Here is a 22,249-nt window from a genome sequence, read left to right as displayed (position 1 = left end):
AACATTGTCCTTGACATTTTCTTCTCACAAGTTCATGTTTTTATGTATCCGTTCTCCTGATATATTTGGGGTAGAGCCAAGGGTTAATTCATTTGAATAGTTTTCTTTTTAATCTATTTTTGAAGGTATTTACTTCTTCAGCCTTCATGGTGTAATATGAACTGTTGGTCAGCCATGCTGCTGTCTAGTTGCTAAGTTGTGTCCAGCCCTCTGTGACCCCATGGACTGTATCCCCCAGGCTCCTCCGTGCATGGCATTTCCTTGGCAGGAGTACTGGAGTGGGTTGCCATTTCCTTCTGCGGGGGATCTTCCCGACCCAGGGATCGAGCCCACATCTCCTGTGTCAGCAGATAGATTGTTTTCTCTCTCAAACCTACTATTCCTACTGTTCCTACTGAACCTTCCTCTCAAACCTACTATTTCTTAAATTGCAAAGGAAAAAATCTGTTGTCAAAGTTAAAGCCAGACACTAGTGGTAAGGATATATTTTAGTCAGTAATACACCTTTGCAATAAGGAAGAAGTTCCAGCTCGAGCTGAACTCATCTTCAATTTAGAACGTGAAAGTGAAAGTTGCTCAGTCGTGTCCGACTCTTTGTGACCCCATGGACTATACAGTCCATTAAATTCTCCAGGCCAGAATATTCGAGTGGGTAGCTGTTCCCTTCACCAGTGGATCTTCCCAAACCAGGGATCGAACCCAGGTCTCCCGCATTACAGGTGGATTCTTTACCAGCTAAGCAACCAGGGAAGCCTAGCAACACTGGAAGTGGGTAGCCGTCTCCAGTGGATCTTCCTGACCCAGGAATCGAACTGGGATCTCCTGCATTGCAGGTGGATTCTTTACCAACTGAGCTATCAGGGAAGCCCCTGATATAAATCTTCAATTTATATAGAGGTAATCAGGCATTTCAAAGTGAGAATAGGGGAGTAGAAAAAGGGGTGAGTGGAAACTAAGTGGAGTCAGGGAAGTGAAAAATTACAAAGAATTCATCAGTGTAAATGTAATTAGGCCAGCTTTCTCAACTACTTAGAATTTTATTCTCCCATGAAGCCTGAGATGCCATCCTTCCTGATGATTACATTTTAGAGGAATAGCTTTCTGGCCCTTGAGAAAGACAATTCTGAATAGTGGACACACACACATCTTAAAGGGACAAAGAAAGGATCCACCATTGTGAGCCCTTTTTAGTCAAACCTCTTGGAAAGGGTGGCCTACCTCAGGTGTTGCCTGGAGCAAACAGTAAATTCTTTCAAGGCAGGCTGGAGTCTAGCATCTCCTTGAATTGTTAAAACTATGTTACTGTTTGTTAAAGTCTTTTCATTTGGGGAAGAGTGGGGTGGATAAAATCTTTTGTGCTTGTTTTTATATAGCCAAGGTTGAGGCTTAGTCGAGAAGAAAGCTCAGAGGAGCCTTACTTGAATTTGGGCAAGGAGAAAATCTTTGTCATTATATTCATGGGTGAACAGTGTAAGAGTAGTGTAACTAATTCCTAGATTGGACAGAATTTCATTTTATATTTCAGTTTTGAAACTGTCAGAGCCACTTGAAACACTCTAGAGAGGAGTCATGTAGCTGCCTTTTAAACACTGGAATTAGACTGTTTTTTGTTTTTCATGGTGTTAGTAGCTTTTATCAACAAAAGTATTTTAAAATCCATTAAGATCACTTCAAATTGAATACGTCCAAAATGATTTACAGTGAAAATTATCTCTTTACATTGAATGATAGAGAAACAAAGCCGAAGAATGTGTCATTTATTGTAGAAGACAGAGCATAGTCAAATTTATTAACATTTTGTTTTTAGCCTTATTTACTTGGTTAAAGCTAGTTATTTGTTTAGTCTACTAAGTCTTAAGTTCTTCTTTTAAAATTCACTTAGTATCAGAACAACCTGAGATATTTTAAGCCAAGGTTTTGAACAAACAATATTTTTATTACTGGTGATACGTGTGTTTCTAGTCTTAAGAAAGATTTTTAGGACTGAAATTACTTAGTGGAAGGGAAAATAGTATTAAGCCTCTTAGCTATGCATGGCTGTCTAGTTGCTTTCCCTAAAACTTAAAATAATTTGTACATAAAATGTAGCACATGAGAGTGCCCATTTGGAAATATTTGCCATACTAATAGATTAAAAAGATGAATATTTTTCTTACCAGAACATTTCTTTAACTTTTAAGTCAGATTTTATTGATCAATCATATTTCATCATTTGTGATTGTCATTTTCTTACTACTTTTTTTTTGCTGGTTTGTTCCTTTTATTCCTCACCAATTTGTGAAAGCTCTTTTTTTCTCCAAGCTAATCATTTACCTCCTTATTTTTTGTTCCCAGTTTTTATTTATAGAAGTTTAATATTATTTCAGTCATTAAAGTTTATCCATTTTCCTTTATTACTAAGCTCAAGGGATCCCTTCCAGTACTTATATTTAATAATTATCCATTTTCTTCCACATTTTAGCTTTATTTTTACTTTAATTTTTTTTCATAAATTCTGAAATTATTTTGTTACATAATAGGAGCTGGGAACCTAGTACACTAGCTCATACTGTGATGTGATGGAGTTAGAATTCAGAAAACCTGGTTATTCTTGAGACTGTTCCTTACAAGCTTTTGTAACCTAATGCACTCATTCTTTTCTAAAATCCTGTTATTTTATTTATGTGCATGTTGGCCAGCTTCCAAAGTGGCCCTTATATATTCCTGTCTTCTATTTCATACATTTCTGTAGTCCCCTCCCACATTGAAACAGAGGTGGTTTGTGTGAGAAATAGAATATGCAGAAGTAATGGTATATGACCTCCAAGACTTGATCAGTGAAGAGATTTCAGCTTTTGCCCTGGTCTCTTAGATGACTCACTGCAGGACACAAGTCACCATTGTGAAGACTGTCGACAAGTCCGTGGAGGGGCCCAAGTGGAGAGGAAACTGAGGCAGCTTCATCAATGCCAGCTTGTCAGCTCTGTGCATGAGTTGCCTTTTAGGCAGTTTCCCACCCCTCCCAAACTCCTGGCCCACAGAAACTATGAACAATATTAAGTGGCTGTGGTTATTTTAAGTGACTGAATTTTAGGGTAATTTGTTCCTTTGCAATAGATAATACTATGTGCAAGCACTTTTAGAAAACAGCTTCAGAATGTGACTGTGAGCTCCCATCTAATTCTGTGAAATTCTGTGAAGACTGCGATTTCTGAAGGTCTCTTGTTTTCTGTGGTACAGAAAGAGTATATGTTTTTGACAAGTCCATGGTGAAAGACTGATCTTTTGCCCAATCAAAACTAAGGAAGAGGACTTCCTGGTGCTGCAGCAGATGGGAATCCACCTGCCATAGCAGGAGACACAGGTTCCATCCTTGGTCTGAGAAGATCCCACGTGCCGTGGAGCAGCTAAGCCCCTGCACCAGCCCTTGTGCCACAGCTCCTGAAGCCTGTGCATCCTGGAGTCCCCATGCCGCAAGTACCGAGCCTGCGTGCTGCAGTTCCTGAAGCCTGAGGGCCTGTAGCCTGCGCTCCGTCACAGGGGGAGCCCATGCGCCGCAAGGAAGGGTGGGCCCTGCTCGCCACGGCCAGAGAAAGCCCGAGTGCAGCAGTGAAGACCCAGAGCAGCCAGTCAGTGAATAAGACTAAGAAAGTGTCTAGGAGGTAGGAAGAAAAATCCGCTACTGCCTTGCAAGTTTCCTGAGGACAGCCCTATCTTAATAGTTGATTTTAAACTCTATTAAGCGCCTACCTTTTGTCAAATACTGAGGACACACCACTGAATTAGAAGTCTCTTGGAGACTTCAGTTCAGTTGGGGAGGTGGGCTCCCGCTTCCAATTCTGGTGGTAAATCTATTGAAGGAAATAAGTGGAGTGATGGTAGGGAAGAGGTCTGCTTTGGGTTGATCCAGGTTTGTCCTGCTTTCCCCGTACAGTATCTGACACATACTGTGCATTCACGTACTGAGTGAACAGAAATGTCAGAGTTGGTTTGTTTATACAATAATGGAATAATACCCTCATATTCCATCCCACCCCCCCACACACGTAGAGAGAATTATTTGTGTGATGGTTCTCCCAGTTTAATGACTCATAAATGTTACATCCCAGTCTTCCATGTTTATATTGTGAGAGGCTCAGTGTTGCAAAGAACCTCCCACTGCAGAACAATTAGGTCCTGAATAGGGCGGCTTTCTGTGGCCTTGATGAGTTTTGCAAAAAGGCAAGGGTGGTCTGCAAGGCCCTTCTTCGAAGAAAAAAAAAGGCAAAGAAAACTTATGAGCTGGAGTTATATTAGTGGATGATGCTGAGCAGTTTTGACTGACAGCCTACTGGGGAGCTGAGCTTGGACTCCTGTAGTGGGGTGTCTTCACACCACTGACAGAGTAAGAAACAGACCGTGCCTGTACTAAAGCCCAAAGATTACCCTGACATTAAGATCAGAAAATGAACTCACCATCAAAGATTACAAGTTATAAAAAGCCACCCATAAGCAGAGGTTGGCAAACATTTTCTCTAAAGGACAGATGGTAAATATTTGGTTTTTGCAGGTCATGTAATCTCTGTTACACCTATTTAGCTCTTCCGTTGTAGTGGGAAAGCAGCCATCGAAAATATGTACACGAATGAACATGGCTGTATTCAGATAAAACCTTATTTTACAAAAACAGGTAACGGGCTAGATTTGGCCTATGGTATATAGTTTCCTGAGCCCTGGATTTGAGGGTGGAGTAGAGGAGATAATTTCAAGAGATAATGGCTGAAGGGTTTTTGAACACTGGTGAAAAATAAATCCATGATTCATGATATTCAGAGCAAGATGATAAAGAAATCATGCTTTCATCAAAGTGAAATATGTGACACCAAAGACCAAAAAATGCAACTGTGGAGCAAAATAGGTCATTTGTGAAGATTTATAAATTAGACAACATAATTAACAGTAGTAGAAGAAAACAGTAGAGAAATATCTTCAAAGAGTTGAGAGATATTATCAATACTAAGTGGGCCTACCCAGGAAATCTTTCAAGGATGAGAATCCAAACATTTACAGGTTTAAAAACAAAAAGATGAGAGAAGGAGAACAAGATGACGGAGGAGTAGGTGGACTTGGCCATACATCTCTCTACACAGATACATCAGGAATACGCCTTCAGACACAGAAGTGCATGCAGAACACCAGCTGAGAGCCGACAGGAGGACCTGACCAGTGGAAAAGAATATATAGAACCATGCAAAACTCGGTAGGATGAAGAAACGAGGGGGAAAAACCAGAGTGTTAGTAGGGGAAAGATAGGAGTGTTAGCAGGACTGGCAATAGGAAACCCAGTTAAGCTTTTGAGCTTTTCTTTTTTTTCCTCAGTCACATTTTTTATTGTTATAAACCTCTGCTTCTGTGTTGGGCTTTTGCAGTTCTGTGGGGTTTTCCTTTTCTTTTTTTTTTTATTCTTCCTTTCTCTTTTTTTAATTTTAATTTTTAATTTTTTAAGCCTGTTATTTTTTCTACATTTATTCCTTTGTTTCATTTCCCTGCTGTTCTTTTCCCCTTGCAGTTAATCTTTAACGTATATAAGTCTTCTTTATCTACCTGTATCTGACTTTGCCCTATCCTTTCTTTTCTCTCTCCCCTTTCCTCTCAACATATTTGTTAGTTTTATTTTCATTGCTTTATTCCCCAATTGGCACCTTGCTTTAGTTTTGTTTTCCAGCTTGTGCTTTAGTTAATTTTGTTCTGGTAGATATAATTTTTGGTTTGCTTTGTTCGCTGGGTCAATCTATTGTACTTTAATTTTGTTGGACTGTTTCTTGTCTTTGGGAGTATATGTATATGTGTATATTCAGCCACACATTTTATTGTTATAAACCTCTGCCTCTACTTTGGGCTTTCTTGAAGTTCTGTGGAGTTATCCTTTTTTCTTCCATTTTTTTTTTCATTTTTTTTATAATTTTAATTTAAACGTATTATATTTTTTCTATACTTATTCCTTTGTTTGCCTTTCCTATTGTTCTTTTCCCCTTGCAGTTAATCTTTAATGTATGTAAATCTTTATCTACCTCTTTAAATTTGCGTATCTATTCTTTCTTTCTTTTCTTTCTTTCCTTTCCTGTCAACATATTTGTTACTTTTGTTTTCATTGCTTTATTCCCCACTTGACACCTTGCTTAAGTTTTGTTTTCCAGTTTGTGCTTTAGTTAGTTTTGTTCTTACCTGATAAATATAATTTTTGATTTCCTTTGTTCGCTGGGTCAGTCTACTGTACTTTATTTTTGCTGGACTGTTTTGACTTTGCTCATGGGTGTATATGTATATTCCATTATTTTAATTATTATTTGCCTGATTTTGTACTGCCATTTGTCTGGGGTTCACCTTTGGTTTCTCATTTTTGGATATTTGTTTTAATCTCATTTAATGTCATAACAGACCACTTGTGGAAGCTTCATTCCTGACCAGAGATCAAGCCCTGAGCCATTGAAGTGGGAGCACTGACTCCACGACCCTAGATAACCAGAGAAGTAACCCTAGGGAGTATCAAATAGTGAGAACTCACACAAACGAAACCACTTGAATACAAGACCCAGCGTCACCCAAGCCCCAGTAGCACCCTATGCAGGATGCCTCATCTAAACAACAAACAAAACAAGAATACAAACCCAATCATCAGCAGACAGGATGACCACCTCACTCAGCCTTGCCCATCAGAGGAAAAGCAAACAAACAAAAACTCAGCACAAATCTCACCCTATAGGAAGCTTACACAAACCACTGGACCAAACTTACGAGGGCAGAAACCAAAAGGAGGAAAGAATTCAACCTTCTTCAGGGAAAGAATTCAGCTTTCTTTGAAGCCTGAGAAAAGGAGCCCTCAAATACAGTAAGTTAAAAAAAATAATTAAAAGGCAGAGAAACACTTCGCAAATGAAGGAACAAGCTAGAAACACAGAAGTCCAAATAAATGAAGAGGAAACGGGCAGACTACCTGAAAAAGAGTTCAGAATAACAGTAACAAAGATGATCAAAAACCTTGAAAACAAAATGGAGAAAATGCAAGAATCAATTAACAAAGACCTAGAAGAATTAAAGAATAAACGGACAGAGACAAACAGCACAATTACTGAAATTAAAAATACTCTAGAAGGAATCAACAGCAGAATATCTGAAGCAGAAGAATGAATTAGTGAGCTGGAAGATAAAATGGTGGAAATAACTTCTGAAGAGCTGAATAAAGTAAAAAGAATGAAAAGAACTGAGGATAGTCTCAGAGACCTCTGGAACAATATCAAACGTACTAGCATTCGAATAATAGGGGTCCCAGAAGAAGAAGAGAAAAAGAAAGGGTATGAGAAAATTTTTTGAAGAGATTACAGTTGAAAAGTTTCTCAACATGGAAAAGGAAATATAGTCAATCAAGTCCAAGAGGTGCAGAGTCCCATACCGGATAAACCCAAGGGGAAACATGCCAAGACACATACTAATCAAACTAACAAAGAACACAAAGAAATAATATTAAAAGCAGCAAGGGAGAAGCAACAAGTAACATACAAGGGAAACCACATGTGCTTAACAGCTGATCTTTCAGCAGAAACTCTGCAGGCCAGAAGGGAATGTCAGGATATATTTAAAGTACTGAAACGGAAAAATCTACAACCAGGATTACTGTACCTGGCAAGGATCTCATTCAAAATTGTGGAGAAATTTAAAAAATGGAGAAATAAAAACAGAACAAAAACTTTTCAGATAAGCGAAAGTTAAGAGAATTCAGTACCACCAAATGAGCTTTACAACAAATGTTAAAGGAGCTTATATAGTCAAGAAATATGAGAAGAAAAAATCTACAAAATCAACCCCAAATAATTAAGAAAATGGCAATAGGAACATATATTTCAATAATTACTTTAAATGTAAATGGATTAAATGCTCTAGCCAAAAGACACAGACTGGCTGAATGGATACAAAAACAAGACCCATATATATGCTGTCTACAGGAAACCCACATCACACCTAAAGACATGTATAGACTGAAAGTGAGAGGATGGAAAAATATATTCCATGCAAATGGGAAGCAAAAGAAAGCTGGAGTAGCAATCCTCATATCAGACAAAATAGACCTTAAAATGAAGATTACAAGAGATAAGGAAGGATACTACATAATGATCAAAGGATCAATCCAAGAGGAAGACATAACAATTGTAAATATCTATGCACCCAACATAGCAGCACCTCAATACATAAGACAAACACTGACAGACATTAAAGGAGAAATTGACAGTAACACAATAACAGTAGGAGACTTTAACACCCCATTCACACCAATGGACAGATCATCAAAACAAAAAATAAGGAAACACAAGTGTTAAATGATACATTAGATGAGATGGATCTCATTGATATCTTCAGGACATTCCATCCAAATGCAGAAGAATACACCTTCTTCTCAAGTGCACATCAAACATTCTCCCAGATAGACCACATCTTGGGTCACAAATCAGACCTCAGTAAATTTAAGAAAATTGAAATCGTATCAAGCATCTTCTCCGACCACAATGCTATGGGACTAGATATCAGTTACAAGAAAAAAAATTGTAAGAAACAGAAACACGTGGAGATTAAACAACATGTTTCTAAATAACCAACAGATTACTGAAGAAATCAAAAAGGGAAATCAATAAATTTCCAGAAACAAAACAATGAAAACACGACAACTCAAAACCTATGGGATGCAGCAAAAGCAGTTCTAAAATGGAAGTATATAGCAATACAATTCTACCTCAAGAAACAAGAAAAATATCAAATAAACAACTTTACACTTGAAATAACTGGAAAAAAGAGAAAAATAAAACTCCAGAATTAGTAGCTGGAAATAAATCATAAAGATCCGAGCAGAAATAAATGAAAAAGTAATGAAAGAAGCAATAATAAACATTAAGAAAACTTAAAGCTGGTTCTTTGAGAAGATAAACAAAAGTCACAAACCTTTAGCCAGACTCATCAAGAAAAAAAGAGAAAAGAATCAAATCAACAAAATTAGAAATGAAAAAGGAGAGGTTACACTAGACAATTTAGAAATAAAAAGGATTTTAAGAGACTATTATGAACAGCTATATGGCAATAAAATAGATAAACTGAAAGAAATGGACAGATTCTTAGAAAAGTTCAGTCTTCCAGGAAGAAATAAAAATTATCAACAACCCAATTGCAAGCACTGAAATTGAGGCTGTGATCAAAAATCGCCCAAAAAACAAAAGCCCAGGACCAGATGGCTTCATAGGAGAATTCTATCAAAACATTTAAAGAAGAGCTAATGGCTATCCTTCTAAAACTCTTTCAAAAAATTGCAGAGGAAGGAACACTTCCAAACTCATTTTGTGAGGCCACCATCACCCTGATACCAAAACCAGACAAAGACAACACAAAAAAAGAAAGCTATAGGCAGTATCACTGATGAACGTAGATGCAAAAATCATCAACAGAATTTTAGCAAACAGAATTCAGCAACACATCAAATAGCTCATACACAATGATCAAGTTAGGTTTATTCCAGGGATGCAAGGATTCTTCAATATACACAAAATAATCAGTGTGATCCACCATATTAACAAATTGAAAGATAAAAACCATATGATAATCTCAATAGGTGCAGAAAAACCCTGCACCTATTGTGTGACAAAACTCAGCATCCATTTATGATTAAAACTCTTCAAAAAATGAGCATAGGAGGAATCTACCTCAACATAGTAAAGGCCATATATGATAAGCCTACAGCAAGCATTATTCTCAATGGTGAAAAACTGAAAGCATTTCCCCCTAAGATCAGGAACAAGACATTTTTGTCATTTTTATTCAACATAATTTTGGAAGTCCTAGCTACAGCAATCAGAGAAGAAAAAGAAAGAAAAGGAATCCAGATCAGAAAAGAAGAAGTAAAGCTCTCACTGTAGATGACATGATGCTCTACATAGAAAACTCTAAGGATAGTATTAGAAAATTACTAGAGCTAATCAGTGAATTTAGGAAAGTTGCAGAATAGAAAATCAATGCACAGAAATCACTTGCATTTCTGAAAAATCAGAAAGAGAAATTAAGGAATCAATCCCATTCACCATTGCAACAAAAATAAATATCTAGGAATAAACTTACCTAAGGAGACAAAAGAACTGTACACAAAAAATTATAAGACACTAGTGAAAAAAGTCAAAGATGACATAAACAGATGGAGAGATTTTCCATGTTCCTGGCTATGCCAAAGCCTTTGACTGTGTGGATCACAATAAACTGTGGAAAATTCTGAAAGAGATGGGAATACCAGACCACCTGACCCACCTCTTGAGAAACCTATATGCAGGTCAGGAAGCAACAGTTAGAACTGGACATGGAACAACAGACTGGTTCCAAATAGGAAAAGGAGTACGTCAAGGCTGTATATTGTCACCCGGCTTATTTAACTTATATGCAAGAGTACATCATGAGAAACGCTGGGCTGGAAGAAACACAAGCTGGAATGAAGATTGCTGGGAGAAATATCAATAACCTGAGATATGCAGATGACACCACCCTTATGGCAGAAAGTAAAGAGAAACTAAAAAGCCTCTTGATGAAAGGGAAAGAGGAGAGTGAAAAAGTTGGCTTAAAGCTCAACATTCAGAAAACTATGATCATGGCATCTGGTCCCATCACTTCATGGCAAATAGATGGGGAAACAGTGGAAACAGTGTCAGACTTTTTTTTTTTGAGCTCCAAAATCACTGCAGATGGTGATTGCAAACATGAAATTAAAAGACGCTTACTCCTTGGAAGGAAAATTATGACCAACCTAGATAGCATATTAAAAAGCAGAGACATTACTTTGCCAACAAAGGTCTGTCTAGTCAAGGCTACGGTTTTTCCAGTGGTCATGTATGTATGTGAGAGTTGGACTGTGAAGAAAGCTGAGTGCTAAAAAATTGATGCTTTTGAACTGTGATGTTGGAGAAGACTCTTGAGAGTCCCCTTGGACTGCAAGGAGATCCAACCAGTCCATCCTAAAGGAGATCAATCCTGGGTGTTCATTGGAAGGACTGATGCTGAAGCTGAAACTCCCAATACTTCGGCTACCTAATGAGAAGAATTGACTCTTTGGAAAAGACCCTGATGCTGGGAGGGATTGGGGGCAGGAGGAGAAGGGGACGATAGAGGATGAGATGGTTGAATGGCATGACCAACTCGATGGACATGAGTTTTGAGTAATCTCTAGGAGTTGGTGATGGACAGGGAGGCCTGGCGTGCTGCGGTTCATGGGGTCGCAAAGAGTTGGACACGACTGAGTGACTGAACTGAGCTGAACTAGGTAGGAAGAATCAATACTGTGAAAGTGACTGTTCTACCAAATGCAGTCTACAGATTCAATGCGATCTCTATCAAATTACCAATGGCATTTTCCTCAGAACTAGTACAAAAAATTTCACAATTCATATGGAAACACAGTAAGACCCAGAATAGCCAAATCAGTCTTGAGAAAGAAGAATGGAGCTGGAGGAATCAACCTTCCTGACTTCGGGCTATACTACAAAGCTACAGTCATCAAGACAGTATGGTACTGGCACAAAACGGAAATATAGACCAATGGAACAAGACAGAAAGCCCAGAAATAAACCCAAAACCCTATGGGGTTCCTTATTTTTGACAAAGGAGGAAAGGGTATATAATGGGGCAAAGATAGCTTCTTCAATAAATGGTGCTGGGAAAACTGGACAGCTACATGTAAAAGAATGAAATTAGAGTACTTCCTAACACCGTAGACAAAGGTAAACTGAGAATGGATTAAAGACCTATATGTAAGACCAGAAACTATAAAATTCTTAGAGGAAAACATAGGCAGAAAATTTGATGACCTAAATCAAAGCAAGATCCTCTATGATCCACCTCCTAGAGTAACGGAAATAGAAACAAAAGTAAACAAGTGGGGCCTGATTAAACTTAGAAGCTTTTGCACAGCAAAGGAAACTAAGGTGAAAAGACAACCCTCAGAATGGGAGGAAATAATAGCCAGTGAAACAACTGACAGGGTTAATTTCCACAATATACAAGCAGCTCATACAGCTCAGTTCCAGAAAAACAATCAGCCCAGTCAAAAAGTGGGGAAAAGACCTAAACAGACATTTCTCCGAAGAAGACATGCAGATGGATAACAAACACGTGAAAAGATGCTCAGCATCGCTCATTATTAGAGAAATGCAAATCAAAACTACGAGTTATCACCTCACACTGGTCAGAATGACCACCATCAAAAAGTCTACAAACAATAAATGTTGGAGAGGGTGTGGAGAAAAGGGAACACTCTTGCATTGTTGGTGGGAATGTAAATTGATATAGCCACTTATGGAAGACAGTATGGAGCTTTCTTGAAAATAGGAATAAAATCACTGAATGACCCAGCAATCCTACTCCTAGGCATATACCCTGAGGAAACCAAAATGGAAAGAGACACATGTATCCCATTGTTCATTGCAGCACTATTTACAATAGCTAGAACATGGAAGCAACCTAGGTGTCCATCAACAGATGAATGGATAAAGAAGTTGTGTTACATATACACAATGGAATATTATTCAACCATAAAAAGGAATGCATTTGAGTCCGTTCTAATGAGGTGAATGAACCTAGAATCTATTATACAGAGTGAAGTAAGTCAGAAAGAGAAAGATAAATATCCTATTCTAATGCCTATATACAGAATCTAGAGAAATGATACTGAAGAATTTATTTACAGGGCAACAGTGGAGAAACAGACACAGAGAATAGACTTCTGGACGTGGGGAGAGGGGAGGAGAGGGTGAGATGTATGGGAAGAGTAACATGGAAACTTACATTACCATATGTAAAAGAGACAGGCAACGGGAATGTGCTGTCTGGCTCAGGAAACTCAGACAGGGGCTCTGTATCAACCTAGAGGGGTGGGGTGGGGATGGGGAGGGAGACGGCAGGAGGTTCAAGAGGGAGGGGATATGTGTGTACCTATGGCTGATTCGGGTTGAGGTTTGACAGAAAACAGCAAATTCTGTAAAGCAATTATCCTTCAATAAAAAATAAATTTTTGAAAAAGAGTATTTTCCATCAAGAGACTCACTTTAAAGGGATTTCGGAAGGCTTAAAAAAAAGATGTTACTGAAGAATAGTTGATTTACAGTGCTATGTTAGCTTCAGGCGTATAGCCAATTGAATCAGTATACATATGTCCACTCTTTTCTAGCTTCTTTTCACACATAGGCCATTATGGAGTGAAAGGCTGCTAAGAATCTACTTAGCTAAATATTTTAGGAATGAGAGCTAAGCCTCCAAATTGCAGATGAATGAAATAGGATGATGGTCAGTAGTTTTCTTCAGATATAGTTTGTTAGAATCTAGATACAACTGAAATTCATGCTTTTGCAGGTTTGGGTTTTTTCCTTGATACTTTGAAATTTCCTCTAGTTTTTCTGTTTTATTAATGTTGATTTTGTGATTTGAAATGGAAATGTGGTTTACGAGGGTGAAAATGGTTGGGGTAGGTCTTCTACAAGGCTCTCTTTATTACATGGTCCTTAATTTTTTTTGCAAAGAATTCCTGTGTAATGATTAGTGGTTCCGGATTTTTGTTTGTCTTGTCTTGGATAATTAAAGTATTTGTGCTAGATATTTGGTAAATGGGAAAAAAATCTTGTTAAATATAGGAGGAACCAAAATCAAGGATATAATCTAAAAAAAATAGTTTGAATTTTAAAAATGAAGATCAGATTGAAGTACCTGGACTTGTTTTGCATAATAAAGGAATCACTAATACTTTTGATATATATTCTGTGAGATAGAAGTTAAAGCAAAGTAACTTTGCATTTAGTAAGAATTAGATATCCCAATAATAAGAATCAATATTTGGCCTTATATGAAAAAGAAATAGTTAACTATTGCCATTTATTAAGCATGTACTGTGTTTCAGACGTGGTGCTAGGAATTTTCTCTGTGACTTTGCATTTGGACCTTATGACAGTTCCTAGTTTGATGCTTTTATGATCTCCATGTATGATAAGGCTTTAAGTAATTTGACTACTTAAAAGTACAGCTAGAAGTCCCTGAACTGGAATAAGGAACCCTCTTGAATCTCCTGCAGAAAGTTTGCCTTAACCACAAGTCTTACCTTGTACTGTGGGCCATAGAGCATGTTTGGGACATTATTGTACTTGTTATCCAGATATGTTTGTATTTTCTCTGAACGTTATACTGTGCAAAGGGACAATTAGAGATGATTCGAAAGTATGTGGTGAAAGGAAAGGAGTTACTCATCTAGTAACTGAAAGGAAGTGATCCTGGTGTGGTATAGAAGGGCCTACAGATAAAAACACAAGTAATTCCTTTCACACATAGCCATCAAGCACTAAATTAGAGTCATTCTTGATATATAGCTTTGATTTCTGAAACATTTTTGTACGTAACAAAAGCTTTTAAATTAGTTTTTCTTTCCCCCCCCCTTAGTGGAAAAAGTGAAAGAACAATTAAAACTTTCCTTGGAAACCAAGAATGGTGTCGTGCAAACTGGTGAATTAACAGTTGTGCTTGATGGACTGGTGATTGAGCAAGAAAGCATAACAAACGGCAGCTCATCTCCAGCCAGTAAGCTAACTTTGGGTTTTTAAAATTTGAAGGAAAAAAAAAATCAAGAAGTATGTAAAAAACATAGTGTCTTTTTTTTTGTCATTCAGTAGAAGTACAGCAAAATGGTGATGCCTTACATGAAGACAGAGAACCTTCAGCAAGGACAACCACCAGGTAGAATGTTTTATTTTGGTGTTTGTGGCAAAGTAACACCACATTTCCCATATATGAAGTTTTTAACCTTCGTTTAGAGTTTGCCATAGACTTTAAAAGCTTATATCTAAACATATTATTTGGTTGAATTCTTATCAAAGTGTTTTTTTAAAAAAAAAAACAGCTGTAACAGATACATTATTGGAGTACAGTATACATCTCAGTGGTTTTTAGGTTAGCAGAATTGGGTAACCATCACCAGTGTCTCATTTCAGAACATTCTCTTCACCCTCAAAAAGACACTATACCCAGGGACATTCTCTCTCCACCCCTCTTTTTTCCCAGCTCCTGCCAGCCACTCAGCTTCTGTCTCAGTGGATTTGCCTCTTCTGGCCATTTCTTGTAAACGGTGTCGTACAATATATGACCTTCTGTCACTGACTTTTACTTAGCATATGATTCATCCATGCTGTAGGAAGTGTCAGAACTTCATTCTTTTTTTTTTATTTATTGGAAATGACTCTTAAAAATCTGTATTTAGGCACATTTTATCAGTAAATAGAGTCAGGTGATGTGGGAAAAATGGTTATCTCACTGCTGTCTGAGTTGGCAGCTTCCTGTAACTGCTAGAAGATAGATATTGTACTGATTATGGTCTCTCCTTAGAGGTCACCCTACCATCTCAGCAACTCCCATAGATTCACATTCGTTGATAATAGAGACTTTCTGTTTGAAATAATTTGAATTAGAATTAAAGCATGTAATAGATCAATTATAATCAAATGAACATTTGAAAGTACACTGCTGTGAAATAGATTTGAAAAATCATGCTGGTATATGACAAAGTGTGACTTTTGTTAATCTACAGTTAGTAATATTGCTATTAAATTGCTGTTAAATGATCTTCACAGAGCCGTTGAACAGATCAGTATGTCTTCTGAATATATATTTGGCTTAAATGAATGTATTTAGTTAGTATCCACATGATAATTCACATTGAGAAAATTCAGAACTGAAAAGTGAAAGTCATTCAGTCATGTCCAGCTCTTTGCAATCCCATGGAATTCTCTGGGCCAGAATACTGGAGTGGGTAGCCTTTCCCTTCTCCAGGGGATCTTCCCAACCCAGGGATTGAACCCAGGTCTCCCACATTGCAGGCGGATTCTTTACCAGCTGAGCCACAAGGGAAGCCCAAGAATACTGGAGTGGATAGCCTATGCCTTCTCCAGTGGGTCTTCCCGACCCGGGAATCAAACTGAAAGGATACAGCAATTAGGTAGACTAAAATGCACTAGTGTATATGTGTGTGTGCATATATATATATATATGTAAGTATGTATCAAAAATTATAATTTTTGAAATGAAATTTTATGGTTAAAGGAGCTTGAATCACTACCAACCTAAAGACTAATGTTATTTATTACATAGCAATACATTTTGAATCAAAGTTTAGTTCTACAGCACCAGGAGAACTTGAGTTGCGTTCTTTTACTCAGTCTCCCAGGTCACTGATCCTTGCTGAGTGGCTTAGGGAAGGGTGTACAAATCAGATTCACTTGAGAGAAATTTCAAAGCTTTGTGTGCCTGCTAAGTTGGCTCAGTCATGTCTGACTCTGTGTGAGCTTATGGACTGTAGCCTGCCAGCCTCATCTGTCCGTGGGGATTCTCTAGACAAGAATACTGGAGTGGGTTGCCGTGCCCTCTTTCCAGGAGGTTTTCCCGACCCAGGGATTGAACCCAAGTCTCTTACGTCTCCTGCATGGGCAGGCAGGTTCTCCACCACCTGTGCCACCTAGGAGGCCCTTTCAAAGCTTTACCTGCCCCAAATTCCTGAACACATCTCACCCCAAATGTGTAGGTGACAAGGGGAAGTGTCGTTAATTCGTCCAGTACTTGCTGAGTGCCTGCTTGGTGCCAGGAGCTAGTCTGGGCGCGAAGAATAGCAGTCCTGTTCCTGTGGAATTTTCGTTCTGGCAGGATAGAGGTAGATAGTAGACAAGTGAGGAAAGAAATTAGCTAATTGGAGATAGTGATCAGAACTATGAAGTCATCGAAACACAGGACAGGGTGACAGGAATGTAAAGGATCCCTTTATAAAGAGAAATGTTGCAGAATCATCTCTGTGGAAGTGCCATTCAGGCTACAGTTAAAAGGCCGAAAATGTGCCGTCCATGTAGAGATTCGAGGGAAGAGCATTCCAGGCAGAGGAAATAGCAAGTAAAAAAGGACACTGATTCTTTCCCGTTAGTTTTTGTTCTGTGTGCGTGCTCATGTGTGCTCAGTCCTGTCTGATTCTTTGCGACCCTGTGAACTATATAGCCCACCAGACTCCCCTGCCCGTAGGATTTTTCAGACAATGGTACTGGAGTGGGTTGCTGTTTGCTCCTCCAGGGAATCTTGCCAACTCAGGGATCAAAACCACATCTGTTACATCTCCTGCATTGCAGTCAGATTCTTTACCACTGAGACGTTGGAGAAGGCCTTTTGCTCTGCAGATTCTTCTAACTCTAGAGTATATCTAACCTTTCTTTGATAATCTTGTAAGTCATTATAATTTTACTCCCTGTATCTAATACTTTGTAATAAACATTTGAAGACTCTTTGGCATGATTTTCATATAAAATTGATATACTAATATATCTGCTGCAAGGTGGGCAAGGAACAGCTTGGAGAGAAGTAGATCAGAGAGATAGATGAGGTGGGGCAGGACTGAGATGTGCTCTGATTTATTTCTTTCTTTTAAATTAAGAAAAAAAAATTAAGGCTGCTCTGTGGAGAAGACATACAGGGTTACCAGTGTATTTGGGAAAGTTCTGATTACTAACATGATATTGCCTAACTCCCTGCCAATAAGATTTAAAATATTTGATTTTGTAATTGTAGACATATTTATTTATTTGCAGTAATGAATACACTGTAAAGTCTTCTAGCTCTGGAATATAATATTTAGCTTTCTCTGATCATCATGTACTCATTATTTTAGTGCTGGTAATAGCTTGTGATCAATATTGTAAGACGTTTTTGGTCTTTTCAGTACTCAAAGTTTGGAATTGATTTTTATAAGTTTCATGACCTTTTTGAAAATATTTCCAGACATTTTAAAAATAAATCTAATATTCTTAGACTTAAATATTTAAAATATACAATTTGATCATTGCTTTGAGGTACTGAATTTATTTTGACAGTATGATTATATATCTCAATATACATTTACTGTGTGGATACACTTAGAACTGAAAGTAATTTAAACTTTAAGTATGTAATAAAATGTGAAATGTAAAAAATAAAATGTTTAAAAAAAGTAATCAAGATTTCTCTTGTTCATTACTCTATATCATTTTGCTTCAGTGTTAAGAACTTGGTAAATATTCTTACAAAACTTCTGATGAAAAGTTATGTGATTGTTTTTAATTCATTGAAGTAAGATATCTTTTTTGTTTGGCTGTTTTTTTGAAGGTTGGCTGCTGAAGATACTGATGGGATAGATAATCACGTACCTGCAAACACTGTAGTACAGAACTCATGCTGTCCACATGTAGTCAATGGGGACAGCACGCCGTCTCCATCTCAGGTTGCCGCCAGACCCAAAAACACACCAGCTCCCAAACCACTCACATCTGAGCCTGCCAATGACACTGGTAAGCATGGTTACTTACGACACATTATTTAAATGAAAACTAAATTTTATGTGTCTGTACATATACTTTTCTTATTGTACAATCTTTCTTAATCTTTAGTTTTATAAAAGGAATTTGAAGATTACACCACCTGAATTTTTTTTCATAATTTGAATTTTCCTAGATTATTTAGGAAGATATTCCAAAACTACATTATAATAGCACATTTCACTAAGTAAGTACAAGTACTTGCATGATAGTCAATCTTAGGCTTTACGTTACAAAAAAAGTACTATTTATAATGTAGAATGTATTTCTAAAAGCACTTTAGGGAATTCATTGATTTGTTAGTGATGAATGATTCCTTTAACCATTTTGGTTAAATGGTTTTCTTTTGCCAGACAGATATTTACTGCTTGGCATATAACTTAGTAGAAAAATGTATTGTGAGGTGATACAGCGCTCGGAAAGTTTTCTGTTTTCTACGGGGAAGTGTTCTATGATTATAGAAGGACTGTCTATGGAAGAATTTTTTTCTGTAATCCTGTTTTTCAGTGGATTCAGCTGTAATATTCATCCATCGTTGTTTGATTTTTATAAATTAACTCTTTCAGATGAATTTCTTGAAACACAAACATCTTAGGACTTCTTGATTGCTAGTGTATGTCTCGAGGCTAAAGTTGGCATCCTGTCTTTTGATCCCAGAGCTTGTATTCTTTCCCTCATCTATTTATGGGGTTATTCAAAAGTAGAAACATGTAAGGAAGTAATTATATGAAAATAGATGGGGATGGGTTTATAGAGAAGATTGTTGGATATTTATACTGAAGGTTGGGGAAATATTTACTGTGCATGTTGTGAGTTTTTGTAAATGTGGGAACTGACATGATGGTTTTCTGAAAATGTAATTTATTAATGCTCCTCTTTTTTTATAAAAAAGATAGGCTTAAACATCCTAAGTCCTCACAATAAGTTGACACTTTTCATTATTAATTTAAGGTGTCTGGAAAATGAGAGAAAATAATCACAGATGACCAGGCTGAAATGAGTGAACAGGATCATTTGTTTTCTGATTCTGGTATGCTTTCTAGTAAGAATGTTTGTCTCAGATTTATTAGCAAAGGGATAAAGGAACAAATTAAGAACAGACCAGTTAAAACGATTTCCACTGGGACTTCCCTGGTGGCCCAGTGGTTAGGATTTAGCACGTTGACTGCTGGGGCCAGGCTGAGGTTTAATTGTTTGGGGAACTAAGATCCCACAAGCCTCAAGGTGCAGCCAAAAAGCCCCTCCCAAAACAAAAAATAAGAATACCAGCTTTTATGCCTGATGTTCCATCTTTTATGGATCTGTATGAAAAGGCATCATGATGTGATCAGCATGCTTGCTAATTCCAAGAGAGTAAATACAGTAGTGAGCTTCATAGAACTCTGCGTATATTATGGATCCTAAGTTAAATTTATAGTTTTAAAAGATAGCCTGGGAAAATAAGTGTGGGAAGGACCATCCATGTATATGGGTGACCAGCAAATAATCACCCATAGAAAAATGGTTTATGTTAGTACTAGAGTTCTTAATAATAAAACATAAATCCAGTGCATTTGACCTATAGATTTGTAGATTATCAAATAATTACCTATATTTACCCATACCAAAATGACACGCAAACTAGGTATCCACCCATGAAGAAATTTAAATTGTAAACATTGTAATTCCCTTGAGAATGCTCTGAAGAGGTTGTAAAAATAAAAGTACCCTTATGTAACCAGACTTGATTTGTTATATGGGATTATCATTAGATTCATTAGAGTGGCAGATCCAATTCCGTTATTTCTGTAAGTAATTAGACATCAGGACCAATTACTGAGTCTGTTCTTTTTTCGTGAGAAGTATAAGAATTTTGAATGCTCATTTTAGAAAGGCTTATACAGTCATTCTATTTCATTCTTGTCATCACCTTCCAGTTAAAAGTGTATGGAATTTGGAGATTTAGCTCTTCTTCCTAAAATATTTAGCTGTTAGGATAGATTGGCCAAAGTATCTATTGACCACTAGATAGTTGCATGCTTGTGGGCTTATTCAGATGTTGTTGCAAAAGGGAGAGCTTTCTGAGTTCCCCCTCATTGTAGAATCTCCAGTTTATATTCTGCTTCTAATTTTGTACTTTATAGACTGTTTCTGTTTGGAACAGATTTGCCTTCCACATTCTTCTCTTATCCTTGCCTGAAATTTCAAGATGAAAGTAAAACACACATGAGGGACTAGAAATGAAGGCGCCATTGTAAATAGTTCCCAGGACATTCTCCATAATCGCAAGGAAGCCTAAGATGATCAGAACAACAGCCAGTATCTGTGCTACACACGTTCCAAACACCATATACCCACGGATCGATACAGCTCTCAGGATAACTCTCTGAAATGGGCACTAGTGTTTTTCTCCTGAAGGAACCGAGGCCCAGAGATCCCAGCTGGTAGAGGAGCTCTCGCTGACACCCACCTCTGTGGTTCTCTCCTCCCCGCTTTCCTGTTCATTTAGATGTGTGTGATTTCTGTAGTGTCTCAGTGTTGGGTTGTTCATCTTTTATACCTTTGATAAACTTGAAATAATATTTCCCCAGTCAACTTAGTGATTGTGTTTGCATATTCTTTGACACATGACAAAACAATCCAACTGCCCTCATTCCATTGGCTGGTTTAGAAAGGCTTCTGGAACCTACTCTGTTGGTAGAAACCACTTTACCCATGTCTTCTGTATGATCTGGCATCCCTCAGTAGGAAGATGAATTCAGGTATTTTTTTCAAGGGGTAGTCTTCTTTAAGGTGTTGGTGTAAAAATAGGATTCTTTTTTCTGTAATCAAGAACTTTAAAAATCAGTTTTCATTGTTGGAGTGGTGATGGAGTGGAGTGTGCATATTGTGTGTGTAACATAATACATGTTTTTAATCCATTACCTGTGATTCCAAAATCCTAAAATCCTTACAACAAAAGGTTTTGGTAAACTCACTTGATGGCAAAATGACTAGGACTGACTTGAAGGTATTTATAATTTTTTCTGCTTAGTATGAGTATCCTTCTGTTTCACTCCAGAACTGATACTGTGTTTAACTACAGTGTCTAGCCCTCAGTCTGACTTGATATTAGTGTAATAGATAATATATGTGCCATACTACCTTTCTGCATTCCAAAGTTATGAATTCTGGAACACACTTGGCCCTAAGAGTTTCAGATGAGGGATTGGGGGCCTGGAACTGCAGATAAATGATTTCTTTTCACCAAAGACAGTATTGTACATGAGGACTTTGGAGGGGAGGGCATTTTCCCTCACCCCTACCTGTTCTTTTGAGTCTTAAGAAGATCCATTGGCTAAGTTTAGTTGGTAAATACTGATATTTATTTTAAGCTAAAGTGGGAGGCAGTCATGATTGGAAAGATTAGATTTGGTTTCTAACCTGACTGTGTTCCGATCCTAACTCTGTCATTGAACACTTTAACCATGGGTTGTCGTTCAGTCATTCAGTCGTGTCCAACTCTTTGCAACCCCGTGGACTGCAGCATGCCAGGCTTCCCTGTCCTTCACTATCTCCCGAAGCTTGCTCAAAATCACATCCATTGAATCGGTGGTGCCATCCAACCATCTCATCCTCTCTTGTCCCCTTCTCCTGCCTTCAGTCATTCCCAGCATCAGGTCTTTTCCAACGAATCGGCTCTTCACATAAGATGGTCAGAGTATTGGCACTTCTGCATCAGCATCAGTTCTTCCAGTGAATATTCAGGACTGATTTCCTTTAAGATTGGCTGGTTTGATCTCCTTGCTCTCCAAGAGACTCTCAAGAGTCTTTTCCAGCACCACAGTTGGAAGCATCAAATTCTTCAGCACTCAGCCTTCTTTATGGTCCAACTCTCA

At 37.7% G+C, this 22,249-nt stretch overlaps 1 protein-coding gene across 7 annotated transcripts in view; it reads left to right on the top strand.

Moving 5' to 3' along the window:
• The window catches only part of WWP1 (WW domain containing E3 ubiquitin protein ligase 1), a 136,645-nt gene that overhangs the window by 51,919 nt on the left and 62,477 nt on the right, over window positions 1–22,249 (top strand). For 5 of the 7 annotated variants that reach the window (XM_043880062.1, XM_043880057.1, XM_043880061.1 and 2 more), the window contains exons 6-8: window positions 14,455–14,592; window positions 14,682–14,748; window positions 18,184–18,365. In XM_043880062.1, the coding sequence (XP_043735997.1) occupies window positions 14,455–14,592; window positions 14,682–14,748; window positions 18,184–18,365 (387 nt within the window). The remainder of the gene's footprint in view (window positions 1–14,454; window positions 14,593–14,681; window positions 14,749–18,183; window positions 18,366–22,249) is intronic. The other 2 variants (XM_043880060.1, XM_043880063.1) reach the window with 2 other exon arrangements.

Source organism: Cervus elaphus, chromosome 21, assembly GCF_910594005.1.
Source record: "Cervus elaphus chromosome 21, mCerEla1.1, whole genome shotgun sequence".
Classification (NCBI taxonomy): Eukaryota; Metazoa; Chordata; class Mammalia; order Artiodactyla; family Cervidae; genus Cervus; species Cervus elaphus.
This window is presented reverse-complemented; position numbering and strand designations above follow the sequence as displayed.